Source organism: Anguilla rostrata, chromosome 4, assembly GCF_018555375.3.
Source record: "Anguilla rostrata isolate EN2019 chromosome 4, ASM1855537v3, whole genome shotgun sequence".
NCBI lineage: Eukaryota > Metazoa > Chordata > Actinopteri > Anguilliformes > Anguillidae > Anguilla > Anguilla rostrata.
This window is the reverse complement of record NC_057936.1, coordinates 47,898,732-47,915,573: the sequence shown is the minus strand read 5'-3', so window position 1 is coordinate 47,915,573 and position 16,842 is coordinate 47,898,732. Positions and strand designations below refer to the sequence as shown.

The 16,842-nt window shown below is 46.0% G+C and overlaps 1 protein-coding gene across 5 annotated transcripts in view; it reads left to right on the top strand.

The window, feature by feature from the left end:
• Positions 1-16,842, top strand: part of cacnb2a (calcium channel, voltage-dependent, beta 2a) — an 88,511-nt gene that overhangs the window by 21,334 nt on the left and 50,335 nt on the right. For 2 of the 5 annotated variants that reach the window (XM_064332839.1, XM_064332838.1), the window contains exon 1: positions 14,568-15,023. The exons of 2 other annotated variants lie outside the window; for them this stretch is intronic. In XM_064332839.1, the coding sequence (XP_064188909.1) occupies positions 14,604-15,023 (420 nt within the window). In that variant the 5' untranslated portion in view covers positions 14,568-14,603. Of the gene's footprint in view, positions 1-7,646; positions 8,285-14,567; positions 15,024-16,842 lie in introns of those variants that run through there. One more of the 5 variants, XM_064332845.1, reaches the window with a different exon arrangement.

Genomic DNA, 16,842 nt, shown 5'->3' with positions numbered 1-16,842 from the left:
GTGCACTTGTGTGTGTGTGTGTGCGTGTGTGTGTGTGTATGCGTGCATGTTGGTGTGTGTGTCTGTGTGTATGCCTGAACTGTGTGTTTGAAATTCAAACTATGAAAAAAGTACTGATACTGCAGTTGCAGCTGGTGGCAGTAACAGCTTCAGCCATTGAGCTGCATACAGTATGCCCTGTACTACCAATACAACCAGCAGTAGAAAGGCATCGAAACTGGCAAAGACTATGAACCGAGAAATCCAGTTGTCTTCTTCTGCCACAGAATAGAGTTGATAGTATTTTGTCCTGTTCAGTCAAGTGGCTGACTGTCTCCAAACTGCAGAACTGGGCTGGGAGTCCACTGTACAGGACATCATCGGTGTGCTATATGCAGGGTACCTCCAGGTGAATGGGGATATGTTTAGACCAGGTTTTCAGCAGCTGGCATTGACAAAGCATTGGAATAGATAACTGACATGGTCTGTTATATAAATGAAAGTCTTGTGGCCTTTAAAATGCCTTTTAAAGTGCAGCTTGGTAAATGTGCACAAGGATGTGCCTTGGAAACAAAATGTAAATAAATAAATTATAAATAAGTGCTTTTTCTCAGAATTTTCAGTTCAAACATTCTTGAGCTGAATGTCCTGTAACTGGTTTAGACTCTGAATGGCTTTTGTTGTTCCTTTTCCCCTGTGATTTTACAGACGTTATATCAGTATGTTTATCCTACTGCGTTACATTTGGAATGTGTGTGTAGAATAGAATATTGTGTGCAAAAGTTTAAATTGTATCAAAATAACCTATTTTTGTCTCAGTCATTGTAATGACACCATGCATCTCCAGTTTAAATTAGCTATGTGACTACTCATATTCTTCGTAAGAGTGACATGTGCAGTGTAACTTCAGGGCAGAAGGTAGGCTATTACTTATCAGGCCAGAATGTATTACTCTACAATTAACTGCAGCAAAATGTAAGATCTAGTTTTCAGTGTTACATCTGATGTGCATTTGCACTTGGGTAAGAATTTGGTTTTTGTTCACAGATGTTTGGAAATAATCGGGGGATGTCTGATTACTTCAGTTCAAGGCTGATCTGTTCGCATTTTTGTCATTAAGTCTGTTTATTTGCTTCCCATGTGAAAAACTGCCTTCACATTAAAAATCAGGGTTAACAGAACCATGTTAATAATTCATTCATTCTGCCTCTGACTGTCATGTAAGAAACTGGTTTTATTATTATTATTATTATTATTATTATTATTATTATTATTATTATTATTATCCTTTTTAATGAAGTTTGCCTCTGTGACTCGGGCTGTTGTACAGTCTGGCTTTAACAGCCACAAACAATTCGTCCTTTAGGAGAACTCCACTAATTGAAGACAGGCCCCAATTTGCCTTTGTTTTGCCTGGTTTCCCGTTTCCCATGATGCCACGGTGGAGCGGGGAGAGCGCTGCCTTGGCACGTGCTGCTGGAATCTGTATAATCTGCCTCTGTGTGGACATGTGCCCAGCGGCCCCCAGCTGCCGCTAGATGAAGATAACTTAATGTACAGGGGATGTGTGTGTGTGTGTGTGTGCATGCGTGCATGCGTGCGTGTGTGTGTGTGTATGTGTGTGTGTACATGTGTTTGTACATGTCTCTGTGTGTGTGCATGTGTGTGCGTGTGTGTGTGTCTGTGGGGCACGAGTGCATGTGCGTGTGTGTGTGTATGTGGGGTATGTGTGCATGTGTATGTAGGGTATGTGTGTGTGCTTGTGTATGTGTGTCTTTGGGGTGTGTGTGTGTGTGTGTGTGTGTGTGTGTGCATGCATGTGTGTGTGCGTCTGTGCGTCTGTGTGTGTGTGTGTGTATGCGTGTGTGTGTGTGTGCGTGTGTGTGTGTGTGTATGTGTGCGCGTGAGCGTGTGTGTCGTGGTGGGTGCGTGCGCGCGCGCGTGTGTGTGTGTGTGTGCGCACGTGAGTGTGTGTGTGTCTGTGCGTCTGTGTGTGTGTGTGTGTGCGTGTGTGTGTGTGTGTGTGTGTGCGTGTGCGTGTGTGTGTGTGTGTGTGTGTGCGCACGTGAGTGTGTGTGTGTCTGTGCGTCTGTGTGTGTGTCTGTGCGCGTGTGTGTGTGTGGGTGCGTGCGCGCGTGTGTGTGTGTGTGTGTGTGCGTATGTGTTTGTGGTGGGAGGGGGGCTGAAGCGTGAATGCTGCAGGGCACACCAGCTGCTGTTTTTGCTCAAGAGGCGTTAGTTACCAGCTCACAAATTTAGATACAATTCAGCAGAAAATACCTCATTCACAGAGCTCCCCTCAGCCAGAGGACTGACCTCGTATTTTTTATGACTACAGCAGAGTGTTTATGTCACTTCCTCTGAGCCTGCTGCATACGCGTGAGCTTCTACATCCTCCTGCTCATTGGGGGAAAAACAGTGCCATTTGCCCTGAGAAGAATGGGAGAGAATTGTTTATCAGCCTCGAATGGTCTCACCTGAAACATTTCTTATTGGCAGTGGATATGCTTCCACCATTACAATGATTTGTTTGTGGTAATCTAGTGATGTTCAATGCCAGGCCAGACGTGTCCATTCTGTGACATGCTCACCGTGCTTCATGCATTGCCAGTTGTGAAGCCAAGCATCTTGAATCAGTTTCTCTTGAGTGACCTCACAAAGAAAAATCGTTCTGATGAGACAAGCTGCGAAGGCCAGCTTGATGAATATGAAATGCCAGGTTTAATCTTGCTGTGTATTTACCCTCAGGGATCACACTACCTGAAGTACCGTGCTATGAGATTTTTGCTGTTGGTGCCAAAGAAACAGCAGGAGCCATTGTAACCATGGTTCTGCATGTCAGCTATAGATTATTGTATGAATATATCTCTAGAACTAATGATGATAGTATGCGATAGGCCTACTTATGAAGAACCCTTTTTTAATTTTATTCTATGGGGAAAGCCCATACAGTGAACTCCAGCATTGAAGGAGAATTAGCCCATTAGTTCAGAATGTATTGTTTTTTTTCTCCATTAAATGGTACAGCCAATGAGTTTGGCAATGAGCTCAATCCTCCGGAGATGTCCTGGAAATCCCAATTTTCAGTGCCGTGTATGTGTCTCGGCATCAGGTCAGTCTGTCTGGAGGTGGTTTTCCTTGGCGGGCGAGACCACATTCCTCTTCTTCCCAGCGAAATTGGAAACCGAAGGAAACTGCGGCTAATTGGCCGCAGGAGCGTTCTGGCATGTCTCGATCGAGGCAGATTTTCGGCAGTCTTTTCTTTGTTTTGTTATTTTTTACGTAATCTAACCCTGGAATGGGAACCCTGCGCTTCCGAGGAGACTCCAGTGGAAGAGCGCCATTCGGTGTGTTCCGGAAACGCGGCTAATGACGGTTTGGCCTTGCAGTCTGGGGAAGTTCCTCCGGCCCCTCTGGCATTGAGTTGTGATGTTTCCCCAGCGTTTGTGTAACACCCCAGGAGCCGGCATTAGGGTGCTTTGGGGAAGAGAGTGTGGCAGTTGAGCGTGAGGTACTGGCGGTAGTGCTTCAGGTGTTTCCCTGAGGGGTGTGCAAGCTGGCACTCCCTCACACCATAGCTGATTTCCCCACTGTTTTCCAAAAATAAAGGAACATTGCAGTGAGGCGCCCGTGTCCCTTGCAGTTGGCTGTGGTCCCCCTGGTGGAGCCCCTGTTGTTTGGCAGGAAGTCTAGTGCATTTCATGGGGCTGCTCCATTGTGTAGACTATGAGACTCAGGAGTGAAATGGAAATGACTTCCCTTTTGGCAATATTGGTGACCTTGGGATGTCATTAACCTGGCGAGCCGTTCCATCACTTTATGCCGTTGCCGGGTGTGACGGCATTCATTTTCCAGGAATTTTTTCCCCTCTTAAAAAAAGGTTGAAAGATTTAGGACAGACAAAACACATGGACTGTATGCAATGGAACGTGTTCCCTTCATAAAGATTTTCACGTTACTGCCTCCCTCCCTGGTGTATGGATAGCAGTTGCAGTTGTATTCTGATACTATAAATAGTGTTATTTATAACAAAGAACGTTTTTTTTAGATTGATTTGGCAGGTGTAGTATTTGAGTATGCTTAACCAGTCAGTCCAAGGGTGTGGGCTGCGTTTTGATTGGAGCAGGTACAGCACTTTGAGATTGCGTATCCGCTTGACTGTCTTGATTCATCGTCTGCTTTGAGAGTGCACCGAGAGAGGCTTCTGTTCTATTTTTAAAACTGTCACGTTTTTCTCCTGAAAGGAGGCGCTTCGTATCCGAATGTGAGACAGATGTAATTTCCCCCGATGGCACGCCAGAAACACGGGAAGCAGTCTCAGCCGTGACACGCGTGAGCTAGGTAGCACGCTGTCACACGCGTGATCTGTTCAGTTTTCCGTAACTTGTGTGATCTTGGCATCATGGCGTTACACATATGATCCAGTCAGTATTCTGTCACGTATGCAGTGTAGTCAGGGTGCTGTAACGCATGATGTAGTGACCGTGCTGTAAGGTGTGACCTAGTGCACTGTAACACGGTCTAGTCTGCATGCTATAATGCGCATGAAGTAGTTTGTGTGCTGTGACATGTTTGATTGAATCAGTACTCTGTAAAGTGTGATGCAGTATGTATGGCATGTAGTCGCACATTTACTCAAGTGATTATGCTGTAGCATCTGTTGTAGAGGAAAACAAGATCTTACACATGGTCTCTCTCATGTACGATTGCATTCTACAACATGTATGATCTTGTCAGTGTGCTGTAAAATATATGATCTCATCTGCATGTTCTGCTGATCCAGTCTGTTTAGTGCAAGGCAGCATGCACTTTGGCAGCTTGTTGAAATATCTGATGCAGTCAAATGTGCCGTAACATAGTCAGCATTCTGCAACACGCGATGTGGTTGCATTCGTCTACCATGCACGGTCCATTCAGTGTGCAGTCGCTCGTATGGTCTGGCCAGTGGGCTGTAAGGAGCTTCATCCAGTCAGTATAGTGTGACGCGTTTCATTCACGTCTTCGCCATGTGTCTCCCTGCCTCGTGTTCGGGGATGAGCACGCTACCTGTACGACTGGACGACAGAGGAAAAGGGGAAATGTGAAAAAGAAAAAGAGGGCAGATATGTATGTCCCTTTTTTTACTGTTTCTGTCTCACCTGTATCAAACATCGAACCTCTAGTCAATCAGGGGAGGGTGTGTCCTGCCCTGCACGTCCTTCAGAACACGTGGTGTCAGCACCCACGGGGTTTATCTCCCACAGTCAGTGTGCTGGACCGCAGGTGACCGCAGGTGAGCACAGGTGAGCACAGGTGACTGCGTGTTACCCCAGATGAGCACTGGTGACCGCTGGTGACCGCATATGACCGCAGGTGAGCACTGGTGATCGCATGTGACCGCAGGTGAGCACATGTGACCGCATATGACCGCAGGTGAGCACTGGTGACCGCATGTGACCGCAGGTGAGCACATGTGACCGCATGTGACCGCAGGTGAGCACTGGTGACCGCAAGTGCTATGTTGACCAGGGGAACTGCTATTGAGCGTGAGATAGGAACACCCTGCTGGCCGTTGCCCTTGCTCCCTGGGTATTGCTATGGCCAGTTATGCATTGTCACACAGTGCTTCTGGCCAAATATAACACCGGCACAGTGCATGTTTAGTCCACGCCACTGGACACCTCTCTGTACTAAGTGTGAGTCCCTCAATGAGATGCACCCCTCTGACACCATTTATTTATTTATTTAAAGCCAAATTCATGGCTTACAGTGTTGCAAAATACAGTCATGCCCCATCAAAAACGTGAAGGATTTTTACATGAATGTAGTTATTTTTGGAGGGTTTTTAATGATAGCTGCACCAGCAAAGGCATTCCAAATCTCAAATTTCTCCGTGCGGTTTTCATGCCAGTTATGGTTCTGAATGTGCTAACTATGGATATCATGCTGGTTAAATATATCAAATGGCACTGAATCCTAATAATTCCACATTTCTAGCAAGACTACTCCCCAATGAATCAAGACATGTGTGGACTGTCTGTACCCATATTACATTTTTAAACAAAAACAGAGAGTTCAACAGAACTCCCCCAGGATTCTATTCTGTAGGATTCTGCAAAGCTGACCAAAAAATTCTGCAAAAGTCCAAAATTCTGTTCCTGATTCAGATTCAACACAGATTCATAGGGATATGGCAGCAATGGAATGAAAAACACACCTCTCTATCATGTGTAATTTAACAAAAAAGTAAGTTTGTTAGTGATTCCAGAAATGTTTTATTATGTACATTGATATGAGTTGAAACTATGTTCATTAGCCTGACGTAGTTATATTTATTAAATTAGAAGGATTATAAAAGATATTTAAATTATGCAGGGAAAATATGTAACATTGCTATCCAGATGGTGTCTGAACTACAGTGCATAGGTGAGCAGTCAAAATGTTGTGATGATTAGGCTTGTAGTTTCCTTGTATCGCATCGCATCATTGCAGGGCAAAGGGTTGTTAAAACAGAAACAATTATTGTGAGAAGTTTAATTAATAAATAGAATTAATTAGTAGCATAATTATTATAAATTTTTATAAAATATATCAAATAAAGTAAATTAAATAAATGAAAATAGATATTGCAGATTATATTCTTAAATGAACGTTACGTGTTGTGTGCATTTTGAAGAAGGCAGGATCCTTGTGCGCATTGAAACATGTTGTTTAAGAGGATGGGAGTGTGTGGGCCATGTGTATGGAGGTGGATGGCAGATGGTACTGAGGACCCCTGTTTACAAACACGCTGCTGCCTCTACAGGACCAGTGTGGAGACAGCGGTCCGCCCACATAATCCCATTTCAATCAAGTCACACTAATCACTGCTGATAGTAGCAAAATTTAGCCTGGATCTGGATAGATAATCTAGATTGACATGAACCATAAATACAATTTTTAAAAAAAACAATGAACAGAAGGGAGGAGAGAGAGAGAGAGAGAGAGAGAGCGAGAGAGAGAGAGAGAGAGAAAGAAAGAGAGAGAGAGAGAGAGAGAGAGAGAGAGAGAGCATGTCTTGCCAATAATACACCTTGAAATTGAGAGAGAGATTTCCAGTTGCCTGCCTTTTTCCATTCCGTAGTGGCTTCTTTCTTATTGGCTATCAGGTTACCTGTCCCTCAGCGTGGATGCTGTGACAACAGGTGCCAGCTCTGAGCATGAGCATCAGGCAAGAACCCCCAAAGGAGCCAAGGGAGGAACAGAGAGAGCAAATGAGAGGAAAAGAGAGAGAGAGAGAGAGAGCGAGCGAGAGAGAGAGGTGTGCTGCTGTTGAAACCACACTCCTTTCAACAGCAGCAAGAGTCTTGTTGTTTGTACAATAGGAAAGAACAAAAAAGTGTGAAAGTGAGAGGGAATAAGAGAAGGGAGTGAGAGAGGGAGAGGGAGGGAGAGAGGAAGGCAGATGTACCTGCTTGGACTGCGCTCTGTTGACGCAGACCTGGGACGAGCTTCACAGCTGCGTTTGTGTGCTCTGCAGTCCTCGTGGACTACCCCCCCAGCCCAGCCCAGCGCGGCACGGACCCGCCCCCCCCCCCCCACTCCCCCACCCCCCTCCCGCTCCATCCAGGGCCCCCTAGCGCCGCTCCCTCCGGTATTTATGTCTTAATGCTCTCATAAGCCCGGCCTGAAAAGCTTTCATCAAAGCCGCGCTGAGTGATTGGGCGTTTGCCGTGACATGTCGGGGAGGGGTTCAGACCTGAAGTGACACCGCACACACGGAGCCGGAACGCGCAATCAGCGCCGCCATCGCGCCGGAGAGAGAGAGAGAGGGGAAGAGGAAGAGGAAGAGGAAGGAGGAGAAGAACAGGAAGCAGCAGGAGGAGATCCAAGAGGGAGATGCTTTCGGCTGCGGGTGACGTCCGGGAGCACGGGCGGCTGCGCGGCGTCGGCGCGTCTCCCGCGCCCCGCTGAGGCGGCCCCTTTTTTTAATTGGGCGTCAGCCGCGCCCCGGACAGATGTCGGTGCGGTCTCAGGCGCTTCGGAACGCGAGGAACGCTGACGAGTCATGGGTCCCCGTCCCCACTCCGCCCGGCCCGATCGCCCCTGCCTGGCTCCCGCTCGCCTGCTGAACTAACGCCGTGTCGCTTTCCGTTTTTACGCTCTTATTTTTTAAAATTTTATCGTATTTGTTTTTATTATAATTGGATTTTTTTTTTGCCGCGGGGGGGCCGGAGGACAGCTGAGGCCGGCTGTTGGAAATCCATGCTGCCAGGGGCTGCTGCTGGTCACACTTTCGCTGCATGTTGCCATGCTCAAACCACCAAAGAGCAAAAATGTCTCCTGGGTGAGTACGGCTTTCTGGAAGGGTGGGAGTGGGGCGGGGTGCGGGTGGCGTGGAACGTGGGTGTGAATGAGCGGAGTGTGGTGGGGGGGGGCGGGGGTGGGTGGGTGGGAGGTGTTGGTGACAGATTTTGCATTGTCTTTGACTTCTGCTGTGCCTCGAAACACCTGCACTTGTAATTGTCACCTGACAAAGTGTAATCTAAGCACTTCTTGTGCACGGTGTTCAGTTTTAAACCAAGTTAAAAATGTCCCGGATTCACCGGTCTTGGTTTTCATTCACAGCATCGATGTGCTCAGAGCTAATGTCTTAAATTTTATATGGTTCAAATAAATTGCAATTTTGTGTGTTTCCTTTCAGATGTGATTCATTTGCCTGTGCTGTAATTATGAAATTATATACAAAACGCATGTTTTATTATTTTTTTGAAGGATGTCCATCTTTTCCAAAGTTTTGATAGTATATGGATCTGCTTGGATGAGTCTTCTACTGCATCCTGAGCTTGATCTTCATAACTTTACTTGATTCTTGAAGCTCCATGGACAGAGGCTACACACCCCTCAGATGAATGTAGTCCAGGGCACAGCTATTGTGTAATGCCAAACGCAGGCCAGTTGTTATCACTAGAAAAAGGGCTTAGAGTAACCATCAGATTTAGAAATTATATAACTATAACATGCCCACTTTTGGAAATCTGTCTCAATCCTGCTCTCTGTAATATCACCCTGTCTGCTCTGTGTGTTTAGGGGAAAGTACTCTTCAAACATGAACATATAAAAAGAGTTTTAGGCATTATTGTAGACGCATAATGTGTGAACGTTTTGCTTCTGTTTTTAGTTCTGTAAATGAAGAGGTTGTGCACAGACGAAAGTCGAGGAGAGATAAAGTGGTTCCATAAAGTTAGGGTTTGTATGTTACATTGAACCGACAAAGCCTAGTTATTATAAAAAACTTCAGTTTTAATGTATGGAGATGCTGACACTTACAGCCCATTGTGAAAGCAGTGGACTGAGCTTTAGTCCAGAGTGTAATTTTCAACATATGGATGGCTAGAGAGCAGCCAATCAGATGTGTCACTGTGTGTAATGACATCGATCAAGCATCCCCTCTGCTTCCCTGACCTCTGTCTAGCTGGCTGTGTTGTGTACTAGAGCACGGTGCTGCAACTGCCTTTCACTAAGAAGCTTAAGGGTCTGTGTGTGTAGGGGATGGACATGGAGCAGGAGACAGAAAAGCTTTGTGCATGTGTGTGTGTTCATGCATGCGTGTGTGTGTATGCATGCGTGCATGACGGTATGTGTTTGCACTTGCATGTGCCCTTGTTTGTGTGTGTTTGGGAGATTTTGTACGTGTGGGTGTGTATGTGTGTGCACGTGTATATGTTGACTGGATTAGCGTGTGTGGATGTTTGTGGCCAGGGATGGTGGGGTAGGGGCAGCCTGTGTCAGTTGGATCCATAGATGTGGCGGGTGTAGTAATGCCAGGCATTCTGGGCCAGATTCATCAGCGAATCTTAGCTAAACGCAGATGGAGCTGGAGAGATTAGAAAGCACTCAGATGTAATCAGCAGGGGGGGGTGGGGGGCAGTATAGGCAGCCCTCCTCATCGCCCGCAGACGTTTCGGCATTAGGGAAATGAAGCGGCGATAGCTTTGATCCAGTGACCTGCGCGCTCTCTCCTCTGACACACACCGCGTTGCGGGAGCCATGCGTTTCATTGTCGCGCTGGTGATTGTGTGCAGCGCTGATGATGTCACGCTAGAGGGTCCAGCGCCGCGTGAAGCAGGGACTCTCCTGCCAGTTCCTTTGGGAAGCGGAAGCGCTTTGTTTTGCAGTTTATTTCTCCCTGCGCTCTTTGGCCCTCTGCTCCCCTCTACTGCTGCAGAATGCAGCACGCTGCATAGTCAGCCAAAAGCTGTCCTCATTCGGTATGGCCTAATATGACCAATGTTATGACATTTTTTCTGTCGACTGTTGCTCGCTAACAGGTTCTGCTAACGTGTTCATGGTATTGTGCTTACAGAAGGGTCTTGCACAGGCTTCAGTTCATGTGACAATATCATAATTGCTTCTCTTGATGCAGTGCATCTAATCCCTGTTCTGTTACCCACATCTACGGATGAATATGGTGTTGAGTCACAATCGCTCATTCTCCTAACCTTTTCAAAGGTGTTGGGTGACAGGACAGATATTGAGCACACTGACAGGACAGATACTTAGCACACTCACAGTATACTGAACACAATTGTCTCAGCACTGTTATTCTGTATCCATGAAGGTTTCCATTGCCTAGCCTATTTGAAGGCCTAAAAAACAGACTCTTTTCTTTTGGAGGTAGTGTATGAATTTTGTATTCTAGCAAGTATTACTAGTAAGTATTCTAGCATTTTAATAACTGGAATTTCTGTGAGCAGTCCCTCTTAATGGTAGGATTTTCCATCTGTAACCCCAGTCTGTGTCCTTGTAATGCGGAGCAGTGAATTCTCTCCTCGCTGATGAAATGTGAACCTTGTGTTGAATTGTTTTACCGGGTTTCTGTAGTGGAAAAAGTGAATGTATTCACTGGGATTTTACCGCTGTGAATACATCTTTTTTCTTTTGCTCTTCAATTTCTTGTGACTGAGGGTATATTATGGAGTGATGTAATCCTCTTGGCAATCAAACCAACAGATTTAAAAGCCCTTTAGTGCTTTTAAAATGTTTGGAATTCAGTTGTTTTTTTATTGTTTTTTTTTAAAAGGATTTAGTCATTTGAGAGATGTTGGAGAGTGTTTGTAATATTGTGATATAATTATCATTTTTAATCACCGACTATACGCTTCCACTGTAGACAGTCTTAAGGAGGCTGCCAGTCCCGCTGTTCTCCTGAGGGGAAGCAGTGCTCCATTTTCCAGAGAGGTCCCATATGGTGCGCGTGCATGATCTCATCTTCATCTCCCCTCCAACACCTTGCCTTCGCATCTGAGAGTCTCCAAGCGAGAGACCCGAGCTGAAACCCTCCATTTTCCCTTTTCTGGTTTTGCTTGTATTGTTTTTTTTTTTTTTTTGTAACCTTCTGGTTGATGCACTCTCCCTTGCTGACTGACGCCGAGCTGATGTGTGGAGATATGCCTATTTTTGGGAACAGCGGTTGTACGGCTGAAATTGACAGGATGATATGCCTCTGGGTTTGTTTAGTGCAGGTGTCCTCTCGGATTAAGTGCGTGAAATGAAGATGAGAGATGGGCAAGATGCATTTAACCCTTGTCTAGCACTATATGTGAGCGTAAGCCCCTTGTGCCAGCACAAATATACATTATTTGTGTGCGAAATTATCGATTAAACACATTATCGATAAAAAAACCATTGTTTTAAAGACAGTTGGACATAAGCCAAGATGCACTAGTGTAACTGTGTGGTGGTTGACCTCACGTTTCTTTGAACGAAGATGCAGTGACGTAATTATAGCAACAGAGCTACAGTGGCCACATCAATAATGATAATGGTGTGTGGGGATTATGGGTCCAGATGGCCGAGTCTGGCACTGGTCACGTGCTGCCATCTAAATGGCTCGCAGATCCGCACTCTCACTACTACACTTTCATGCCTGTTTATATAATTCACACGGTGTTGTTTCTTTCATTATGTGCAGGTAGAGGTGTTCATATCCTGCCACTGCATAGCTAAGATTTCACTCCTGATCTTGGAGAGGGCAGTTGGCTGATTTAGATCTGAAATCAATTAGTGTGTGTGTGTGTGTGTGTGTGCATGCGTGTGTAACCGTGGTGGTAAATGAGTGAGTGAGTGAGTGAGTGAGTGAGTGAGTGAGTGAGTGAGTGAGTGAGTGAGTGAGTGAGTGAGTGAGTGAGTGAGTGAGTGAGTGAGTGAGTGAGTGAGTGAGTGAGTGAGTGAGTGAGTGAGTGAGTGAGTGAGTGAGTGAGTGAGTGAGTGAGTGAGTGAGTGAGTGAGTGAGTGAGTGATTTCTGGGAAGCTGCAGAATGCAGGCTAGTGTTTATTTTTATTGATTTAAGAAAACAACAGTACAGATGGTTACCTTCTTCTGGTACCTGCTCCCCACCTGGCAACACCGAGCCCTGTGAGATGGATTGTTACGGGAACTGTGCGCCAGAGAAGCACTGCTAATTACAGGTGCCCATCATCAGGCCTGGAGCAGCGGTCTCCTCAGTCCAAGGTTTAATCATTCACCTGAATGGCCCTGCCACCTAATTACTTTGATATCTGCGGTAACTAGGTATGTGCTTGATAGCTGTTGTCATGTAGTGAGCACGTGTGTGTTCATTAATAGCAGGCTGTATTTCTTTGATCATATCCGCAAGAGACAGCGACAGCAGCAGCAGGGATTTCCCAGCATTCCCTCTGTTTGTTCATGAATCAGAATGGCCATCTCATTACTAAATTGTTCAAGATAGGGCATTGAAATGTATAATGGCTGGCACAAATAGCTGCACATATAGTGTACTTCAGTTCAGATAACAGGTGCAGCTCTAAACTTGACTGATGTGACTGGAAGGCGTTTTAATCAGGTGAATGCACTTCTCTTTCTCTTTTATTGTAACTGGCTCTGGATAAATGCATCTGCTAAATGACTGTAATGTAATGAAACTGTGTTATGTCCAGTAAGACTTTTTTTGTGTCTTGCGCTCCTCCTGTACCACTTCCATGACTGCTAGTGGGTCTTAGCCCACAGGTTAGCCAGTGCGGGTGTAGAGGATGTATGATCAAAGGAGTGATACATTTGTAATTTGTTCACTATTTTAGATTAGTTTTACTCGTTTAACTACCTGTCTGGTTTACATTGGGCTTGCTTTGGAATGTTCTTCTTTGTATGCTGGGCTGTCCCCTCTAAGTATTTTCCATGTTATAAATAACATTATCAGGTATAATCTTGCAACATGCATGATACCATTCTAGAGCTTTTAGCCATTCATAAAGGTAGCCTCTGAATGATTACTACAATAGTGTTGGCTTAGTGTTGCTTTATTCTTTATGGTACATTAAAATGTGGCATAGGAACAGGAGCCCTTTGTAGTAGGGTTTACAAATGGTTTCTATGACGGTTTTGGAGGGGTAGGATTGTGATGTCCCAAAATTATGAAGTACACTACTGTACAGTCTGTTAGCCGAACTATATTTCTGTCAATCTACACAAAAGTTTACGTTTTCACATTGGTCCATGAAAACAGGTACTTGTTGGGATTCATTGATAATTAAAGATCTATCCCTGTACTGTACATAGACATAGGCTTATAAGAAATAATTTTTAATTTAAGTTTTCATGGAGCATTTTTGTATTTTATGTGTGTATATTTTAGTATTAGTATTAGCAGTCCAAAATAAGTAAATGCTGAGAATGTGAAATAGATGAAGTCAGTGGCTCATAGATTTAATTATTTAGCTTTAAGACAGCTAAGTCTTAGTGCCTTCAAGAAAATGTGGGAAAATTACCGGAAGCTGACATGCTGCATTTTTGCACTGGGCTGTTGGCCCTCTCCTCTCCAAGTCCTTGCGTTAAATCACTGACTTCCTGTGGACTGGAAATCCGGCATCCTGTTGCATTTTACAACCAGACACCGCCGCAAAGAGGCAGTGTGAAGGCGGAAACCAGCGCCGGCACATGCTAATCTCACTCAAATGGCCCTTTCTTGTGTAGCACATGGAACCCACAGAGAGTCTCTTTGCAGCCAGCGTGTCGGCTCAGCCCGAGCGCTTGCTTTCGCCCCACGCGTGCGAGTGCTCTGTCCTGTAAGCAGGCTGCGGGTGAAGGATTACGTTTCCTGCTTGAAGTTCACCGCTGTCTGTTAACACGGGTCGTGAGGTGGACGCGCTGAGACATGGCCGCTGTGGTACTTGCTGATTTTGGAGCGTGGCTAGCTGGAACCACACTTCAGGTTTAAAATAAGGGCAAGTGCGTCTGTGATATGTGGGTTTGGTTTTGCATTCTGTGCAACCTGGTTTGTAAATTACAATATTTCACACTGTGTAGTGCAGGATGTGTTGTTTTTAGTGGCTTGAGAGTAATATTTGCCAAGCTCCCATTTTTATTTCAGTATTTATATTTAACTTGAATGATGTAAGAAATCATTCCCAAGTACATAATAGGGTTTTCTAAAAGATTATTTCATAATTGGTACCATCGTCTATCAGTTTAGTGTAGCAGGCCATTTTTTTATTGCGATAGCTGTCTTGTGGTTTCCCATAATGCTTTTTGGAGAGGGTACACATGCACCAGGCTGTACGTCTGGAGGGACGCCACAGACATCTGCACCCACACCATGACAACGCGAGTCCCGCCGTCCCTCCTCTAGCCGGCCAGCTCAGGGCCAATGACAGGCGGCAGGCGTGTCAAATTTAGACTGAGTGGTGGGGGAGCTCGGAGCTCGGGGCAGCCGCTCCCTGGCGTCCGTCACCCCCGCGCTCGGCCGAGCCGGGCCGGCGCGCCGCTCTGTTTCTGCAGCCGCTCCGGCCCCGCGGACAGCGCCGTGGGAAGGGGCAGCCGGTCTGACGGTGCCTCCCGCGGCGCTCCCGCTCTAACGAGGCGCGCGGGAGGCGGAGTTGGCGGCGCCGCGCAGGCTACCGGGCTTGTTGGTCTCGGAAGGCTGCGCAGACACCTGCTGTATTTACTTTCACCTGGCTCAGAACGGACACCGCCTGCCTGCATTATTCATTACCCCCGCGGAGGAGCAAAAAGGCCCGGCCGGGCCCGTCCTTACAGTCAGCCGCACAGCATGCCTAAGAAAGCCAAGGTAAAGCCACTTGTGCGTCTGTACCGCCTGTGTCTCTGTGCCTGTGTTTCTGTGCTTGTGTTACTGCCTGTGTCTCTGCCAGTGTCCATGTACCTGTGTTAGTGTCTTTTGTCTCTGGCCCTGTGTTACTGTACCTGTCTGTGTCCCTGGCCCTGTGTTACTGCCTGTGTATTTGCCTGTGTTTCTGTGCCTGTGTTATTGGCTGTGTCTCTGCCTGTGTTTCTGTACCTGCCTGTGTCTCTTGCCCTGTGTTTTTGTACCTGTCTGTTGCTCTGGCCCTGTGTTACTGTACCTGCCTGTGTCTCTTGCTCTGTGTGTTTGTACCTGTCTGTGTCTCTGACCCTGTGCTTTTGTGCCTGCCTGTGTCTCTGGCCCTGTGTTACTGTACCTGTCTGTGTCTCTGGCCCTGTGTTACTGTACCTGCCTGTGTCTCTTGCCCTGTGTTTTTGTACCTGTCTGTGTCTCTGACCCTGTGCTTTTGTACCTGCCTGTGTCTCTGGCCCTGTGCTTTTGTACCTGCCTGTGTCTCTGGCCCTGTGCTACTGTACCTGCCTGTCTCTCTTGCCCTGTGTTTCTACTGGCTGTGTGAATGTGTGCAGAGCAGGGGTGGAGAGAAGAGAGAGGGCCGATGGTCTCTCTAGTGTTGTTGTGACGGGTGTGCTGATGTTCACTTTCAGTAACTGTGTTAAAGGGACCACAGCATGCTCTTTACAATCTGATAAGGCTTATTGAGGGGGCGGAACAGTCATTTTGGCCCCATTCATTGCTGGTGAACTGCACAGGGGGTAAGTAGGCTTAGAAATGCTGGAAGGCACACTTAAACAAACTTACTGTGTAGGTCTCAGTCTTGTGTTGGAGCTGTGTGGAGAAATTTTTTTATTATTAAAAAAAAAAAACTCTTAATTCATTTTTATCATCATTGTGGAATTGGATATAATTATTTGTAAAATATGTCCAGGCATATTTTAGAAAATGAGTCGGAAGGATTGAAGATTTAAGAAATAAGATTCAAGTCTTATTGGTTGATTACCTCATGAAAAGTGTGAATACAAGGTCTAATCTTATTTTGTTCAGGACAACTGCAGTATCTGTCTGTTTGCTGTTCTGAGGTGCAGCCTGCTGACCTCCTGCTCATCATGGCAGCATGTTTAAAACTCCTGTTCCAGTGAGACACAGGTCAACGCATCTTTAATTATCTTCTGAAAACTCAATTATACAGATTTGCTTTTTCCTTATGATATTTTAATCTTTATTCCGCTTGGTTCAATTAGCTTTTTGTTGTCGTATTGTCTGTTGCTGCCATTCTTTTGTTTTTAATCTGTTTTTGTACTATCTTAAGGAGTAAATCACTTTGTAACTTTGTTTTGAAAGGTGCTGTAGAAATAAAGTTTATTATGACATTATCATAATGCATGAGGAGGTACTGAGCGATCTGGGCGTATTGAAATGAGATCTGGGGTCTGAAGGACAAGTGTCACATTTCCCTGCGGCGCGGGCCCACGTAGGCTTTCAGTGTATCCGAGCCCCTTCAGCAAATCTGAAGGCTGCACTTGAGACCGGCTGATGAATCGTATGGGAGGAATATTTTTTGACTGAGCCGTCTGTGCCTTTTTTACACAGCGCTGTCTGCGCGCATCCCGCGCTACATACGCACAGGGACAGAGCGAGCGAACGTCTCCTCTCTGTCAAAGTATCGCTCTCCCCCGCCGCTCGGTGAACATGCCTGGTGTCGCTTTACGAATGCTGTGGGAGGTGTGATGTTTCAGGTGGCTTGATAATGAGCTGCCTTTGTTCTGATGCCCTTATGCAGTGTCAAAAT